We start from the raw sequence: 15,701 nt of genomic DNA on the forward strand, positions 1-15,701 counted from the left end.
TGCCTCGCAATGTATTTTGTCACAAACGTAAACCCCTGCAAGAGCATGCACACTGTTAAGATGATGAATGGTTCATTGCTGTCTTCATAGAACAAATGGTCTGAGGTCCCCTTGTGCAGAGTGCAGGGTGAGTCATGCAGTCAGGGGAGTGCAGTTTTGTGTCCTGGACATGCAAAGTTGACAATATTTGCAGGGGATTCCACAGGGAGTGGTGCATTGGCTCTGGCACTCTCTGTGGCTCAATCAGCAGGGACTGTTTCTCCTCACTGCTGACCCTATGAGTGCAAGACAACACCTTCAGTTTTCCTGGGGTGTTGTGAGAAGTTGCTGCAGTGAGGGAGACTTTAAATTGGGGAGAAAACAGGGGTAAAAAACAGGACATATTGTCACCTGATTTGAATAGAATAAGGGGAAGTCTGTTTAGCACCGGCAAGAAGAATTTTCCAGATAAGTTCAAAGCCAAGTACAGGCAGATTTAGAGAACAATGATAACTCATTCCAAATGATTGCAAACACCATATAATAAAAAGTGAAATGTAAAGAAAGAGAGATATTCAAATACTGTCAATGTTTTATCAATGAAATCCAAATGAACAGGGTTGACATTCACTCAATTTATTCCATGAATTCAGTAAAATGATTCCCCTAAATGTTTTAGGTTTTTTTTTTTTTTTTTTTTTTGTTCCTAACTGGGCTCTCGGTTCTTCATGGAAATAAAGTTCCAGTTTCAGAGCTTCATGTAATGGGCTCTCGGTTCTTCATGGAAATAAAGTTCCAGTTTCAGAGCTTCATGTAATGGGCTCTCGGTTCTTCATGGAAATAAAGTTCCAGTTTCAGAGCTTCATGTAATGGGCTCTCGGTTCTTCATGGAAATAAAGTTCCAGTTTCAGAGCTTCATGTAATGGGCTCTCGGTTCTTCATGGAAATAAAGTTCCAGTTTCAGAGCTTCATGTAATGGGCTCTCGGTTCTTCATGGAAATAAAGTTCCAGTTTCAGAGCTTCCTGTAATGTAAGAAAACAAAGACATGAAATTAGTCCAGTTACTGTAGCAGCTAATTAGGGAGACTTGAGGGTTTCAGCAGACAGATGGATTCTGTTGGTGTGATTCTTCTTTCAACTAACCAACAGTGACATCACAGAGAGAGCAGGCTTTCAGTGGCAGAGGAGCACGAGAGCAGCCTGTGACATCATAGAGAGAGCAGGCTTTCAGTGGCAGAGGAGCATGACAGCAGCCTGTGACATCACAGAGAGAGCAGGCTTTCAGTGGCAGAGGAGCACGAGAGCAGCCTGTGACATTACAGAGAGATCAGGCTTTCAGTGGCAGAGGAGCACGAGAGCAGCCTGTGACATCACAGAGAGAGCAGGCTTTCAGTGGCAGAGGAGCACGAGAGCAGCCTGTGACATCATAGAAAGAACATGGCTTTCAGTGGCAGAGGAGCACGAGAGCAGCCTGTGACATCACAGAGAGAGCAGGCTTTCAGTGGCAGAGGAGCACGAGAGCAGCCTGTGACATCATAGAGAGAACATGGCTTTCAGTGGCAGAGGAGCACGAGAGCAGCCTGTGACATCATAGAGAGAACATGGCTTTCAGTGGCAGATGAGCACGAGAGCAGCCTGTGACATCACAGAGAGAGCAGGCTTTCAGTGGCAGAGGAGCACGAGAGCAGCCTGTGACATCACAGAGAGATCAGGCTTTCAGTGGCAGAGGAGCATGAGAGCAGCCTGTGACATCACAGAGAGAGCAGGCTTTCAGTGGCAGAGGAGCACGAGAGCAGCCTGTGACATCACAGAGAGAGCAGGCTTTCAGTGGCAGAGGAGCACGAGAGCAGCCTGTGACATCACAGAGAGAGCAGGCTTTCAGTGGCAGAGGAGCACGAGAGCAGCCTGTGACATCACAGAGAGAGCAGGCTTTCAGTGGCAGAGGAGCACGAGAGCAGCCTGTGACATCACAGAGAGAGCAGGCTTTCAGTGGCAGAGGAGCACGAGAGCAGCCTGTGACATCATAGAGAGAGCAGGCTTTCAGTGGCAGAGGAGCACGAGTAGCTTGCTGTATTTAATAGATTGCTTACGATACGAAGTCAAGCCCAGCTCTTACGGAGGACTAATTAAAAATCATGAGGTGTTCAATATGGTTCAGGAAAACTGTTTCAGATACCTTTTCTTGGCAGTTTTGGAGAACACATGGCCTTTTCGCACATTATTCTCAGGAATTGCTGTATTTCTACCACAAAGCAACAGTCTTGTTAAACCCATTAAACCCTGTGAATGGGATGCTTTCACTCAGAATCAAAAAAGCCTAATTCTGGAAATCAGTGAGACAATTATGGCTCTTGAGACATGCATTGGACCACCCTGGTACAATAATATACCTGTACATTATTAAGCCTGGCATCTCTGTTTGCCACACACACACACACACACATACACACACAACAGTACCAGCTCACGTTCTCTCAGCTCCAGTCCTCTGGGTCTTCCTTCTGTCCAGGGTTTTTTTCAACCTAGTGAATAATTGAGCAGGCATTTTTTTATAACCACTGACTGTCCCAAAATAACTACTGCACCACTGACTGCTGCAAAATACCTACTGCACCACTGACTGCTCCAAAATACTTACTGCACCACTGACTGCTCCAAAATACCTTCTGCACCACTGACTGCTCCAAAATACCTACTGCACCACTGACTGTCCCAAAATACCTACTGCACCACTGACTGCTCCAAAATACCTACTGCACCACTGACTGTCCCAAAATACCTACTGCACCACTGACTGCTCCAAAATACCTACTGCACCACGGACTGCTCCAAAATACCTACTGCACCACTGACTGCTCCAAAATACCTACTGCACCATTGACTGTTCCAAAATACCTACTGCATCACTGACTGTTCCAAAATACCTACTGCACCACTGACTGCTCCAAAATACCTACTGCACCACTGACTGTTCCAAAATACCTACTGCACCACTGACTGCTGCAAAATACCTACTGCACCACTGACTGCTCCAAAATACCTACTGCACCACTGACTGCTCCAAAATACCTACTGCACCACGGACTGCTCCAAAATACCTACTGCACCACTGACTGCTCCAAAATACCTACTGCACCACTGACTGTTCCAAAATACCTACTGCACCATTGACTGCTCCAAAATACCTACTGCACCATTGACTGTTCCAAAATACCTACTGTACTGAGTGTCATATCCCATCAGCAAACTTGTTTTGCATACTTTCTGCAGTTTTAATTAGAACAGAACCATTGCACTCCTGAATGCATCAGCAGCATCTCAAATAGGACCAGAATTGACAAGCAGGATTTACTAAAATACTATGCAAATGTAAAGCTTTCATCTAAGGAGTTGTAAATGTTAATTTGGGAACTCATTGTGAAGTTATCTTATCTATAAACAGCTATTATGCAGATTCTAGCAAGAATATAAATAAATGTTAACCAGATGGCTTAGGTACTGTAGATGTTACATGTTTGACATCCAATACATGAAGGTCTTTGCCAATCAGAAACTGTAAGTCATGAGTATGAGGATTTTGTAGTGGATTTTAAAAACAGTTTCCCCTCTAATACCGTAGAATCATGATGAAAAAGGTGACAAAGTGACAGACTCTTCAATGGTGCACACACGCACACACACACGCATGGACACACGCACATGCACACACGCACACGCACATGCACATGCACAAACGCACACACACACACACACACACACACGCACATGCACATGCACAGAAGAATAATGAGGTTGACTCACACTGAGTGACACAGGAGAAGGCCGGGTGTGAGTGAAAGGGGAGAGTAAGCTGATGGGTCCAGTCATGTTTGTTGCTGGTTTAAAGGGACAGTCACACCCACCAAAAAGTCGAATCTTTCGGAAGAGAAACTGTTCCTGGTAGTAACAAGACACTTATCGGTAAAAGCAACATTTTAGAACAAATACAACTCTTACTAAGCCCCAGTGGATATACAGATGCTATTTCTTGATATGGGTTTCTCGTTTTGGGGTCTTTAACATTTTAAATATCTGCCACACCACCAGGAACACTGTATTAATCCCCATATTATTTTGCTGTTAGCTGACATTTTAGTTTTTCTATTCAGCATTAGTTATTATTATTATGCATATGCCTCAACAATAAACACACGAAGCGCCTCTTATTAATGCGAGCAATACCCGCACACCTGCTACCTTCCCGCAGCTGCCTATCGCAGGCACGCTCCCGCCCCCAAGAGGCCTTCTCCGAGCAGCGCGCTCTCAGACCCAGTTGCTAGGGTTTCGTGTCCGTGCCGCGGGAACGCGCACTTCAATCTCGCTAGAATGCCAGACATGGCGGCGGATCTGAGCCCGGAGTGGCTCTCATGCCTCCCGTCTTCGTGGAGTTACGGGGTAACCCGGGACGGACGCGTCTTTTTTATCAAGTAAATATCTAACTGCACCCAAGACTTGGATACATTTCCGTCTGGTTTGGCTCGAAACTTCAACTCAGACTTTTAAATGGTTTCTTCTTTATTCTCTCACCAACAGCGAACAAGGCAAGAGTACAACCTGGCTGCATCCAGTGACTGGTGAGGCCGTAATTACTGGACACAGGAAAACTCCAGGTAAAATTGTTGTCAACCTGCAGCCTGCAAAACTCTGGACCCCGCTCGGTGTGCACCAGTGAATCTAACTGCTGCATTCTTTTGCTTGTCTGGTGCGTTCTGATGCTTGTCTTTTACGGTAGTGTTGTGGCATTGTTTATTTAAACATTACAGCGTGAAACAAGTGCTGCTTAAAACTGAAATGCAGCAGCAGTCGTAGCGTGGGAGAAAAAGGAGGCGTTATGCACCGGCAGAATATAATCTGTAAAGGAATGCAAAAGGCTGGAGTCGGAATATTAATTCCACGATTTTCTTTTCTTAATTTAGTTACGGCACGTTTGGAACGTTCCCAGCTAAGTGAGGTTGCTGCATCAATTGGGCAAAGTCCGTGTTTTTAGTTTATGGTGTCAGGCGTTTTAAAGTTTACTCCAAGCAGGACAATACAAGCACGCGTGCCTTGTTATAGTTCCGATTGTGAAAAAACAGCACCTAGTACTAGCAGCAGACCAGAGAGCACAGTTTAAACCCAGAGTTGAAGAACCAGTTTACAAATAATCGCACGTTAGCTACATAGCTGTGTACGATGAAGAAAAGATAGCGCGCAACCGACTGGCGATGACCAGCTGCTTAATCTGTAGTGCAGTTTAGACCATGGATCAAAAGCAAATGCATTTTAATAAGACTTGAATACATCATGCGTGCTTCCTATACACCGTGACCACGCTCATAACATGTTAGTCCATGGAAGACACACACATCACTGTAGAAAGTGCATGGATGTACTGCAGGCAGCTGTGCAAAGAAAAGGCATCATGGAAAACAGTTTGCTATGCAGTTTTTCCATCAGTGGTGTACTACTTTGCTACTACTACAATACAGAGCCAGTAGATGACAGCACCAGAATGGCCAGCTAATTGCACTGCAGCTACCTTGTTGTACTGGCAGGAGTTACTACTTGTTCAGCCTGCCTCTCTGACCCATTCCCTTTCTGTTTACAGATTTACCCACAGGGTGGGAAGAAGGGTTCACCTTCGAAGGAGCCAGGTGCTTCATAAAGTAAGTGCCACTACTAAAATACTGTACAGTAAAGCTGTTAAGAGGTTACAATGCGCTGTGGATCTCAGTGTTCTTTGCTTTCCTGCACCTGGTCTTGAGGGAGCAGCAGTCCAGTTAAACCACAACTTCTTTTGCAGTAGATCTGAATGAATTTGGTTGCATTATACTCTCTGCAGCCCTGCCTTTGGCAAACCTTAAACAAGCCTCCCTGCCTAGAACTGATCATTATTGTGAAACTAACATGTGAAGTTCAGACATTGGTGTGACTCAGACCCTGCCCAGCTGAACAGGCTCTACTTGTATGACAGCAGATCTCCCCTGGGGATACAACACTAAACCTCCACGTGGCCTCGTCAAATACTTTTATTATGTTTTTCTGCAGTTGAAATCACAGTATATTACCATCTACTGTGCAAGTTTGGTGATGCACATGGCAGCTTGTTTATAAAGAGTTCCAGCTTGCTAGAATTTAGTTCAGTGTTCTCACAGCCAGGGAGCTAAGAACTGGCTGACACTACTACAGTACAGTCAGGATTACATCATACTGTACAGCTTGCTTACTGGAGTCAATAGCTAGTCTAACAAAGTAGAAAAATGCACAAACCGTATATGGCTTTTGATCTCGCCAATGGAAATCAATAGCCGATTCTTTCAAAATCAACAAAGCTGCATTATGTTAAAGCTCTTTTTAAATGTTATTTTAAATATTATTTAATGTATAAATAGTGTCCATCATTGGCCTGCTTGTTGTGCTTCCAAACTCTGTGGATGTAATGATGCGACTGGATGCGATAAGACAGCAGAAACAATTTTGTAAATGGGTTACTTGCCAAGTTTATTAACATAAGCACATTGTAAAGCTTTGCAGTCCCTACAACCTGGCTTGTAACTTTTTTTTACTCGTCTAAAAAAAAAATTATAATAAATTGTCAGAACATTGTTGAGCAGTTTCCATGAAAAGGTATTGCCAGTTACTACTATATGATTGTGGTCTGACTGTCACTTAATTCCTTTATGAGAGGTATTGTGGCTGTCTTCCCCTTTTAATTTAGCAGATAACGTTTCTAAAAAAATAAACATACAGTAAAGGATTGCATGTTATGCAATTTCTGTCAAATTTCTGTTGATTTAATACAGTGAGGGTAAAAAGCGAATTAATCTCAAAAGATGCAGAATGTGTTGTTTTTGTAGCCTGTAATTTATATGATGGCTTTAAAGATTTAAGTTTGCCTTTGAGTTTGACTAGAGTGCATGTCAGTGTGGTCAGACACACACAGGTCTCCTTCAAGACCAGGGGGTAGAACTTAAAATACTATAGTTTTAATTGGGGCATTACAGCTTTATAGTAAATTGCTATTTGCATGTTTTGCCTGAGTGTTGCTATAGTGTTTACCTGTAGTACTCTATGTAGTTGGCAGTACAGTATGAAATTCATTATAAAACTCTACAGGCCCATTCATTTTTATCTTGCAGTCACTGGATGATTTACATCACGTGAAGAGTGACTCTCTGTGCTGTATTTTCATTGCCTTTGTTATGCAATTTTGATCAAAAATGTGCATGTAAACTGAAAGGGACGGAAGGCATTCTGTGGTCTATTTGCATGCAGTGCAAACTGTGCTTAAAAAGCAGAGGTTTAAAAACTGAGTGGTCAAAACCTTAAGTCAACTAGACAAACTTTTTGGCGACTGCCTGTGAATTGTGGGATTGACTGAAGGAATTGCAGAGTGTTTTTGACTTTCTTTATGGCTGACTGTGTGTAAGTTACATGGGAGTGTCACCAAAAGGAATCGTTCATAAAAGCATTAATCCCCCTTACAAACACAGAGAAGCTTTTTACAAATTGGATCTGACAGCCTTTAAAAAAGAACAGTATTGAGTTGTTTTTTTTTCCAGCTGATAAAGTGCAGTGGCTGGAGCTGGCGAAGCACTGTGTTTGTGACAGGGTGAGTAAGTGAGATAATGTCAGAAAGGGTGTTGTATTCATATTTTATTGGAATAAGTTGGCATCTGTTAGAAAGCTACATGTAACAAATGCCATCATATTCCAGTGGGGATCACCCTTGTTTAATCTCCAAAAATGTCTTTGCTTTTAGCTCTTGATTGTAACCAACACCACCATGCTGATTTCAGGTATAAAAAGAGGAACAGGTGGTAGAGGTCTTATAAACTGACATATGGAAACATAGCCTAGTTTATTATGTAATTGGTTACAGTTCAGTGGCACATCAAATTGGCATTTGTGATTGAAGGCACTCTGGTTAATGTTTAACAATAGTTTGTGTCCAAGACTGCATATTTTCTTTGGAACAGAAAAAAAAAAAAAATCTGGTGTTGTCTTTTGAGGCAGTTATCCGCACTGTGGGTATTTAACCAGTGATGTAGTTTCATGGGGCAGCATCTCATGTGCCCCTGTCAGCTGACTCGCATGCCGGATGGCTGCTACAGTATTTTAACTTTATTTTTTAAAATGTATTTGTCCTGGGCATAAAATCCAATGTTGCATCAAGTTTCCACATTTTAGAAACACAATGGACCTTTGTATATTTTATAAATCTGTTAAGTTACTGAGAGAGCAAATTAAACTGTTACAATTTCTCAGGTCAGTTTGCAAGTCTGTGTTGGTTATTATTGATAATGTGACACAGTGTCTAGTGAACATGTTGGCTGTCTGTAAACATGATGAGCCACACACTAAGTTAATATGTCTTGTGTAGGGTTTCTCTTGTTGTATAAGATGTTGGCTCGTGCAGTTTGGACAGGAGGTCCGCAAAGCTGATCAATTTTGGTGGCTCAAACTGTGAAATGATGTCACTTCTACAATACAGACATGGACTTATCGTGTGTTAACTTATTAAGTCACGCAAATGAAGATTGTACTCGGGAATATCTTTTTGGGAAATACTTCACTGCAATTGGTTGATTTCTGACATGTGATTTAAATCTGTAATAAAAGGCTTTAGCAACAGAGAACTTGTAATATTGTCACTCATGGAAGCAAACCCTGTGTCTGTTTACCTGCACTGGAAACTACATCTTAATCAAGACTGAACAGATTCAATTCTTTTAGCCTGTCTGCATATGACATGCCTTTTAAGCCCGGAATAATTCTGGTCGCTCTTCTTTGCACTCTTTCTAAAGATATTGCTGCTCTAGAAAGAGTGCAAAGAAGAGCGACCAGAATTATTCCGGGCTTAAAAGGCATGTCATATGCAGACAGGCTAAAAGAATTGAATCTGTTCAGTCTTGAACAAAGAAGACTACGTGGCGACCTAATTCAAGCATTCAAAATTCTAAAAGGTATTGACAGTGTCGACCCAAGGGACTTTTTCAGCCTGAAAAAAGAAACAAGGACCAGGGGTCACAAATGGAGTTTAGAAAAAGGGGCATTCAGAACAGAAAATAGGAGACACTTTTTTACACAGAGAATTGTGAGGGTCTGGAATCAACTCCCCAGTAATGTTGTTGAAGCTGACACCCTGGGATCCTTCAAGAAGCTGCTTGATGAGATTTTGGGATCAATAAGCTACTAACAACCAAACGAGCAAGATGGGCCGAATGGCCTCCTCTCGTTTGTAAACTTTCTTATGTTCTTATGTTCTTATGTTCTTAATAAAACCTGCAGATGGCAAGCCTTGATCAAGCATCTAGTAATTTCATACTTGATTGTGTGCTAGTTATGGTTTTAACACAAAACATCCCTCCCAATGAGGGAAGTAATCTGTTCACGTTAGTTTTTTGTAGTTGACAGAGTAAACATTAAAGTACAGTGAAGGTAACTTTTATTTTATTTTTTTAAGCTTGAAGACAGGGCTCAAGTGTGGTACATTAAGTTTAATATTATTTTTTATCTGTTTGACAGGCCATGGCTAAAATCCTTTCTTGTTTTTGATGGATCTGTTGCTCTGTTAAACCCTTTAAAAACTGATTTTATATGGATCTTTGTTTTATATTTTTTTTTCCTTTTTTTTATTAATGGACTTTTTAGTTTGAAGTTTGAACACAGTTTTAAAAATGTAGAATTTAAAGCTTTGAAATCCTTTTGCGTTGCTTGCATGGTATCGTATATTTCATTCACGCCCCAGCACTAACTGGCTGACAGAGTTTCAGTTTCACAGGTTTGGATTGCGTTCTGCTGTTGGATGGAAACAAATGTGTCTTCTTTTGAAGTCCCTTTCCATCCAAGTCCTGCCAGCTGAGGCTGACCTCAGTTGCATGTCATGGGTCCGATCAAGGAGAGGTGAATGCTAGGGTAAGCGTCCTAGTATACATCTTATCCTTCCTAGCCAGCTGCGCGCCTGGGCTGCAGGATCAGGAGGCAGGCGCTCCTCTTCCAGGAGTGTGTGGTGTAAAGGCCTCAGATCTCACAGCTGGAACTGCTGTAGAGCAAATTGAGTATCTTGGGAGGAGCAGGTCACCAAGGAAGGTGAAAGGTGGATCTGGTGGAGTCAGAAGAAAGCTTTGCAATTTTTCTGTGGGTTGTCTTTCTGTAAACTACAACGTGATTTAAGTTGCGTGTCTTTTGGAATTACATGTTTGTTGCTAAATGATTAAGTTGTCCTAGATGTGTAAAAATAAAAGGCTACATAGATTAATTAATAAAGCTTCAAGCCGGCATTACTTTGCTGTTATGAGGATCGTGATGATGTGATTTAAAACCATGGTTGAGCTCTGCATTTACAGCTGCTTAGTTAGATGCAGATGTCCGTTGGAAAGCATGGATTTTATCTGATGTTTTTATTGTTTCTGTAATGGAATGAGCTAATGGAGTAATCCAGGTTTCAATGAACCGGCCTGTATTTTGCTGCATGCTTATCCGCAAGTACTCCATTTATACGCACGGCTGACTGAGATGGTAGCCAGAGTCGAATATTCTGGGGGTGTTTAGGAATGATTTCAATGCTTAATTCACGTAAAATTCACATTTATTTTGATCTTTTTTTGCTTCACCTTTTCCTCAGTCAGCTGTTTCAAACTCACCTGGTTTCCAAAATGTCTTTGTCACCGAAACAATAAGCATTTTGAAGAACTGTACTGTGCATCACCATGAAAGTGCTCTTGTCCTGACACTGCCTTCCAAAATGGGAGAAGCTCAAGAGGTAACTTTCAACTTGAAAACAAGTCTGATTGGTGTCACACCAGAGCCATTCATAATAGTGGATAATCTGAAACTTGACTCGCAGCCTATTGCCTGCTTTCCCCAGGTTTTTACACACCTAATTGACCAGGATTGAATTACTTGCTCACCAATATGAATGAAGTGTGTGGATAATTGCAGCAGCTGAAGATCACGCTTGAAAGCTGAAATAAAATAAAGGTGTCTTTGCTGGCCTGGGGATGGGAATGGGCTGACCGGTTGATCTTGGGCTGTAGCACAGCTGACCCGCCTGGCTTGCTTGTATTTAATCTTGGTGTTAAATAGGCAACAGGATCCTGGGTTTGCATTTTATAAAATGTAGACTACAGTGTGTTTCACGGTACATCATTAATTGCTTATGAAGTCTGTGTTGATACCACTAGAACAAACAAACACCACCAAGCTTTTAAAGCTTTAACATACTGTTCTTTAAATGGTACAATGGAACAAATAGTCCAGATTTGGTGTTGTATTAATATTGCTGCTAAACTGTGAAGTTGATGAGAATATTGGTTAAAAGTCAGTTTTCGGAAAACAGCACTTAGAAATTTCCGATTAAATTCTGTAAACTAACAAAATGTATATCATGTAAACACAGTTTTTGGAAAACTTATTCCGATTATGTACTGCACATGTGCAAAGTTTGACTTTCATAATAGTATCATCGTCATTTTAGGGGAAAAAGGCGGGGCAAAAAAAAAAAAAAAAATTAACCTGATTTCGAAAGTAATAAATTGCATTCTGAAACTACTGCCAGCCTATTGGATGGGATTTAAACTGTTTACACTAGTGTGTGTACCTTTTTTATGGGTATTGTTTATTGAACCAGTAAATATTTTGTGGAGTCTTACACACAGTGTGTAAACAAGCAAGCGCAGAATGACATGCAGGAGAAGATGCTGATTCACAATCTCTACAAGTTGTTTCATGTTTGGTTCCAGCAGGCGTTGCATGCAGTAGTGTGCAGTAGGTGAAGAGACAGCTTTGTTACATATGGAATGTTGTAATAAACAATGACTTGTCTTTGTATATTTATTTTATTTCATTGTTAAACTCTACTTTAAGCTTTAGGTAATTTACAGTAGACTAAATATTTGTCCTACCCTGGCCCCACCTACTGTAGAAACCTTTTTGTTTTTTGAGGTTATATCCTCTGCCACTGCCTTTGAACTTCAGCTCCCAGAGCGCACCCTTATCCACTGTACAAAAGCATTGCTGTGCTTTAATGCTGACTCTGAGAGCAAGGGTGGCACAGTTAATATCATTCAAGCTGTGTGCTTCATAGCTTGTGCAATTCTGCAGAGAGAATTACATTAAACCTGTCTCTGATGAAATCGCAGAGCTTGGAGGGGGGAAAGCGGTGTATGATGTGAATCTTGAATTGTGATTTTGACTACATCATTGTGCTGAGACTGCATGTGTGTGCACTGCCAGTGCTGGTTGTCTGTTTCCCAGAATTTACAACATGGTTGCTGCAGTAGGGGTGAGGTTGAGTAATGGAGTACTCCAGTGCTCCAGGTAACGTTTTGGGTCTGGGAGCAACTTACCCTCTAATTTTAACACAGAGAGTGAAATGTATTTTCAGGGGGTAAAATGCAACATTACCTTAGGAAGTTATGAATAATCTTGATAAATACTGTACAATCCTGGTTAAAATCCCGGCTCAGCCACTGACTCATTGTGTGACCCTGAGCAAGTCATTTGACCTCCTTGTGCTCTGTCTTTGGGGTGAGGTGTTGTTGTAAGTGACTCTGCAGCTGATGCATAGTTCACACACCCTAGTCTCTTATTTTGTAAAGCGCTTTGTGATGGTGGTCCACTATGAAAGGCGCCATATAAAAATAAAGTATTATTATTATTATTATTATTATTATTATTATTAATTTAACTGCAATTTACTTTGAACTGCTGCACAACAATGCATGTGTTCTGCAAGGTTCTTTATCGGCTCTGCACATTTCTTTTGAGGTATCACACTGACTGCAAATTAATTACGCTACTTGCATTTTAAAATTAAATTCTTAAACTCTGTGAACATGTTAGAACTTCAATATAAAGGCACACAGATGAATACAGTAAGGAAATGCGTTAATACGTTATGAACCAGCTTGTTGAATATTATAGGCACCTTTTATTAGCGGCTGCCTCTGAAAGAGTCAAGTTCTACACAATCACCAAAATGACAGAGGCCACTCCGTCTACTGGGGGCAGAACAATGATAAGGGGAGGGTGTCAAGCTGACAATTGCAAAAAGGTTAATAACTCTTAACACTTTCATTAGACTAACATTCAAGTACTCCCATTAGTAATCTACTTTTAATTGGTTTGTGAGATTGCATAGAAGACTTCAAGCAATGCACCCATAAGTAACTTAATATTTATCAACGTACAGTAGTATTAGTAGGAGTACAAAGCATCAAGCAAAAACATTATGGGTGTCGTCAGTTATAGTACAAGAAAATATCAGTGTTGTGTGTTTGGCTTTGAAAAAATAAACAAAAAGGTATTCTGCAATATGATTTCTGTGGTGTAGAACCTGCAGGAGAGAAGCTTTAAAGCGCTACAGGCTGCACTTGCAAAACTGAATGTTGGAAAGGGTTAAACAGTGTTAAAACTCAAGTATTTACAAGAACCGGTTACTGTATTAAATGCGGGACCATCTAATGAAATGCCCTAAGTGTGTCGAAGGTTTTTCCTTTTGTATTTTATTGTTTTTAGTAGGCAACTACAGGGGTCAAGTTTAAGTTGCAGCAGGTTCCCTAATAATAATAATTCTGTCAGTGTAGGTTTTAGATAGATAGATAGCCTTTGAACAAGTGTGTTTATCTACTGTAGTTCCGCACGAGAAATCTAGGAAACAGGGCTGTTCTGCAGCAGTCAGTGTTAATCGTGCAGCAGCTTGACCCTTTTCATCAGGGAGTGGGAAGCCTATCCCTACCCCTATCCCTGTCTGAGTTTAGCATTATGATGAAATGACTTTACAGCTTCCCTTGGCTCTACTCCCAGGATTATAATGTTCTTTAGAGGGGCGACACTGGGAATATAACACTGACTCCACTGAGCTAACGTTAAAGGAAAACAATAGGACTTTGTTATATGTATGTATATTGATCTTGCTGTAGTGATATGATTTGAATGGAAGATGAAAGATTCTCTTAATAGGAATCTATTTACAGTCCTTGTAAAACGCTGGCTTTATCTCGGATGAATTACTTTTATTAAATTAATCAGTTTTGTAAGTGTACCATATTATAAAGCAATTCTATGCCATTTTACAGTACAGTAAAACTGGGATCTAAATGACAAACAAGACTCCTATTGAATAGCAGTTGAAAACTATTTGAATCTGAGCGTGTGTGACATGTGGTTTCTTTATGTTCACAGTAAAAGCTTACCGAATAAGGTGTGTGAATGTACTTGGAAATATTATAAATACTTTGTGCAGGACACGGGCTGGAAAAAGTCCTAATTTCCTCCCTCACCCCACCTCCAATTGCAGTCTCATTTCCACCCCTGTGACACTAATACCAATGGAACATATGTGAACTAATCTCTCCATTTTATTTTATGTATTTATTTATTTGTTTAATTAGCAGCTGTACCGTTTGTTTGTGACCTGTACTGTAGTGGGTCTTTGGGACAAAGCATGTGTTTTAGGAAACCGTCTTTAGACTTATTGCAGTACCAAAAAATGTTTGCCTTTTTGAAGGATCACAAATTGTATGGCTGTAATTCAATTAACTTTGTGTGTGTGTGTGTGTGTGTGTGCATGTCTCCTCTCGCTCTCTCTCTCTCTCGCTCTCTCTCTCTCTGACTCATAGTAGATATTGCGTTATGTGAAAGAAACAAGTTTGTCTGTTCTACGCTGCTTGTCTTCAGTTTTGGCACGCACTCAGTTTGATTGCAGGAAATGCTATTTTCATGTAAACAATGAGATTGCAAGAACTCTTACAGTACGAACTGGATTTGGAAGTAATTCAAGCTTGACTTGGAAGCATTTTCAAATATTATTAAGAGCTACAGTAACACAGATTTTTAAAATAAATTGACAGAGGTGGGTTGGGCATTGGTGGTGGTCAGTAAATATGGATTGGTGTTTGCAAAATAGTTTTAAATTGATGTTGATTCTTTGCATTGATTCTCATTGGCTAATTTGCTTATGACCTGTATAATAATTTGTTTAACTACTGTAGTTGGCCTGCTATCTTTGTTCAGTTATTAATAAAACAGAAACAATTTGGCAACGTCTGTTTAAAACAACCTAACCCTTTTTAAACCTTGTTACTTGATCCCCTGGCCTTTAGCTTTGGGTGCCTGAAGGCACTGCTGTGTACCGCTGGATTCATTTTTATTCAGTTTGTGCACCAGATTTAAGAAAATGAAGCTTGAGGTTTTAATTAAAAAGTCAATAGTGGCATAATGTGTTGTGGGCTGTGGCAAGTAAATCCTGCTGAAGTTTGCAGATAATTCAGCGGGACCCCAGCAATCCCGGCTGCATACTTTATTGCACCTGCATCAATCTGCACAGCTCGTTTCCCACCATCCGGGGAGAGAGAATTGAACCGGATTGTCCCATTAGTTACACTTGAAACATCCCACCTGTCTGTCTGAGGTCAAAAGACAAATGGTTTTTATATCTGGGTCTGCAGTACAGTACCTCTAATGAAAATATTCTAGCTTGAGTGTTCACATTACAGTATGTGCAGGGGCTCCATGCGCAGGATATTTGTCATGTTACGTTCATGTTTTGAATGTACGGCGAGTGGTGACGTCAGGCCAGATGAAGGAACAGAAAAACAGGCAATACTTCAGGCAATAGACCCTTGCGGCGTTGTTTATTTTCAATAACAAAAATAAATAAAATATTTAAACAAAAACACTTGCTCCCAGAGCACAAAAAA

At 40.9% G+C, this 15,701-nt stretch overlaps 1 protein-coding gene across 10 annotated transcripts in view; it reads left to right on the top strand.

Annotated features, from left to right (window-relative positions):
• The first annotated feature begins 4,343 nt into the window (after positions 1–4,343).
• Positions 4,344–15,701, top strand: part of LOC121320099 (pleckstrin homology domain-containing family A member 5-like) — a 107,982-nt gene continuing 96,624 nt past the window's right edge. For all 10 annotated transcript variants that reach the window (XM_041258299.1, XM_041258302.1, XM_041258300.1 and 7 more), the window contains exons 1-3: positions 4,344–4,445; positions 4,552–4,628; positions 5,606–5,663. In XM_041258299.1, the coding sequence (XP_041114233.1) occupies positions 4,345–4,445; positions 4,552–4,628; positions 5,606–5,663 (236 nt within the window). In that variant the 5' untranslated portion in view covers position 4,344. The remainder of the gene's footprint in view (positions 4,446–4,551; positions 4,629–5,605; positions 5,664–15,701) is intronic.

Source organism: Polyodon spathula, chromosome 8 (genome assembly GCF_017654505.1).
Source record: "Polyodon spathula isolate WHYD16114869_AA chromosome 8, ASM1765450v1, whole genome shotgun sequence".
Lineage (NCBI taxonomy): Eukaryota > Metazoa > Chordata > Actinopteri > Acipenseriformes > Polyodontidae > Polyodon > Polyodon spathula.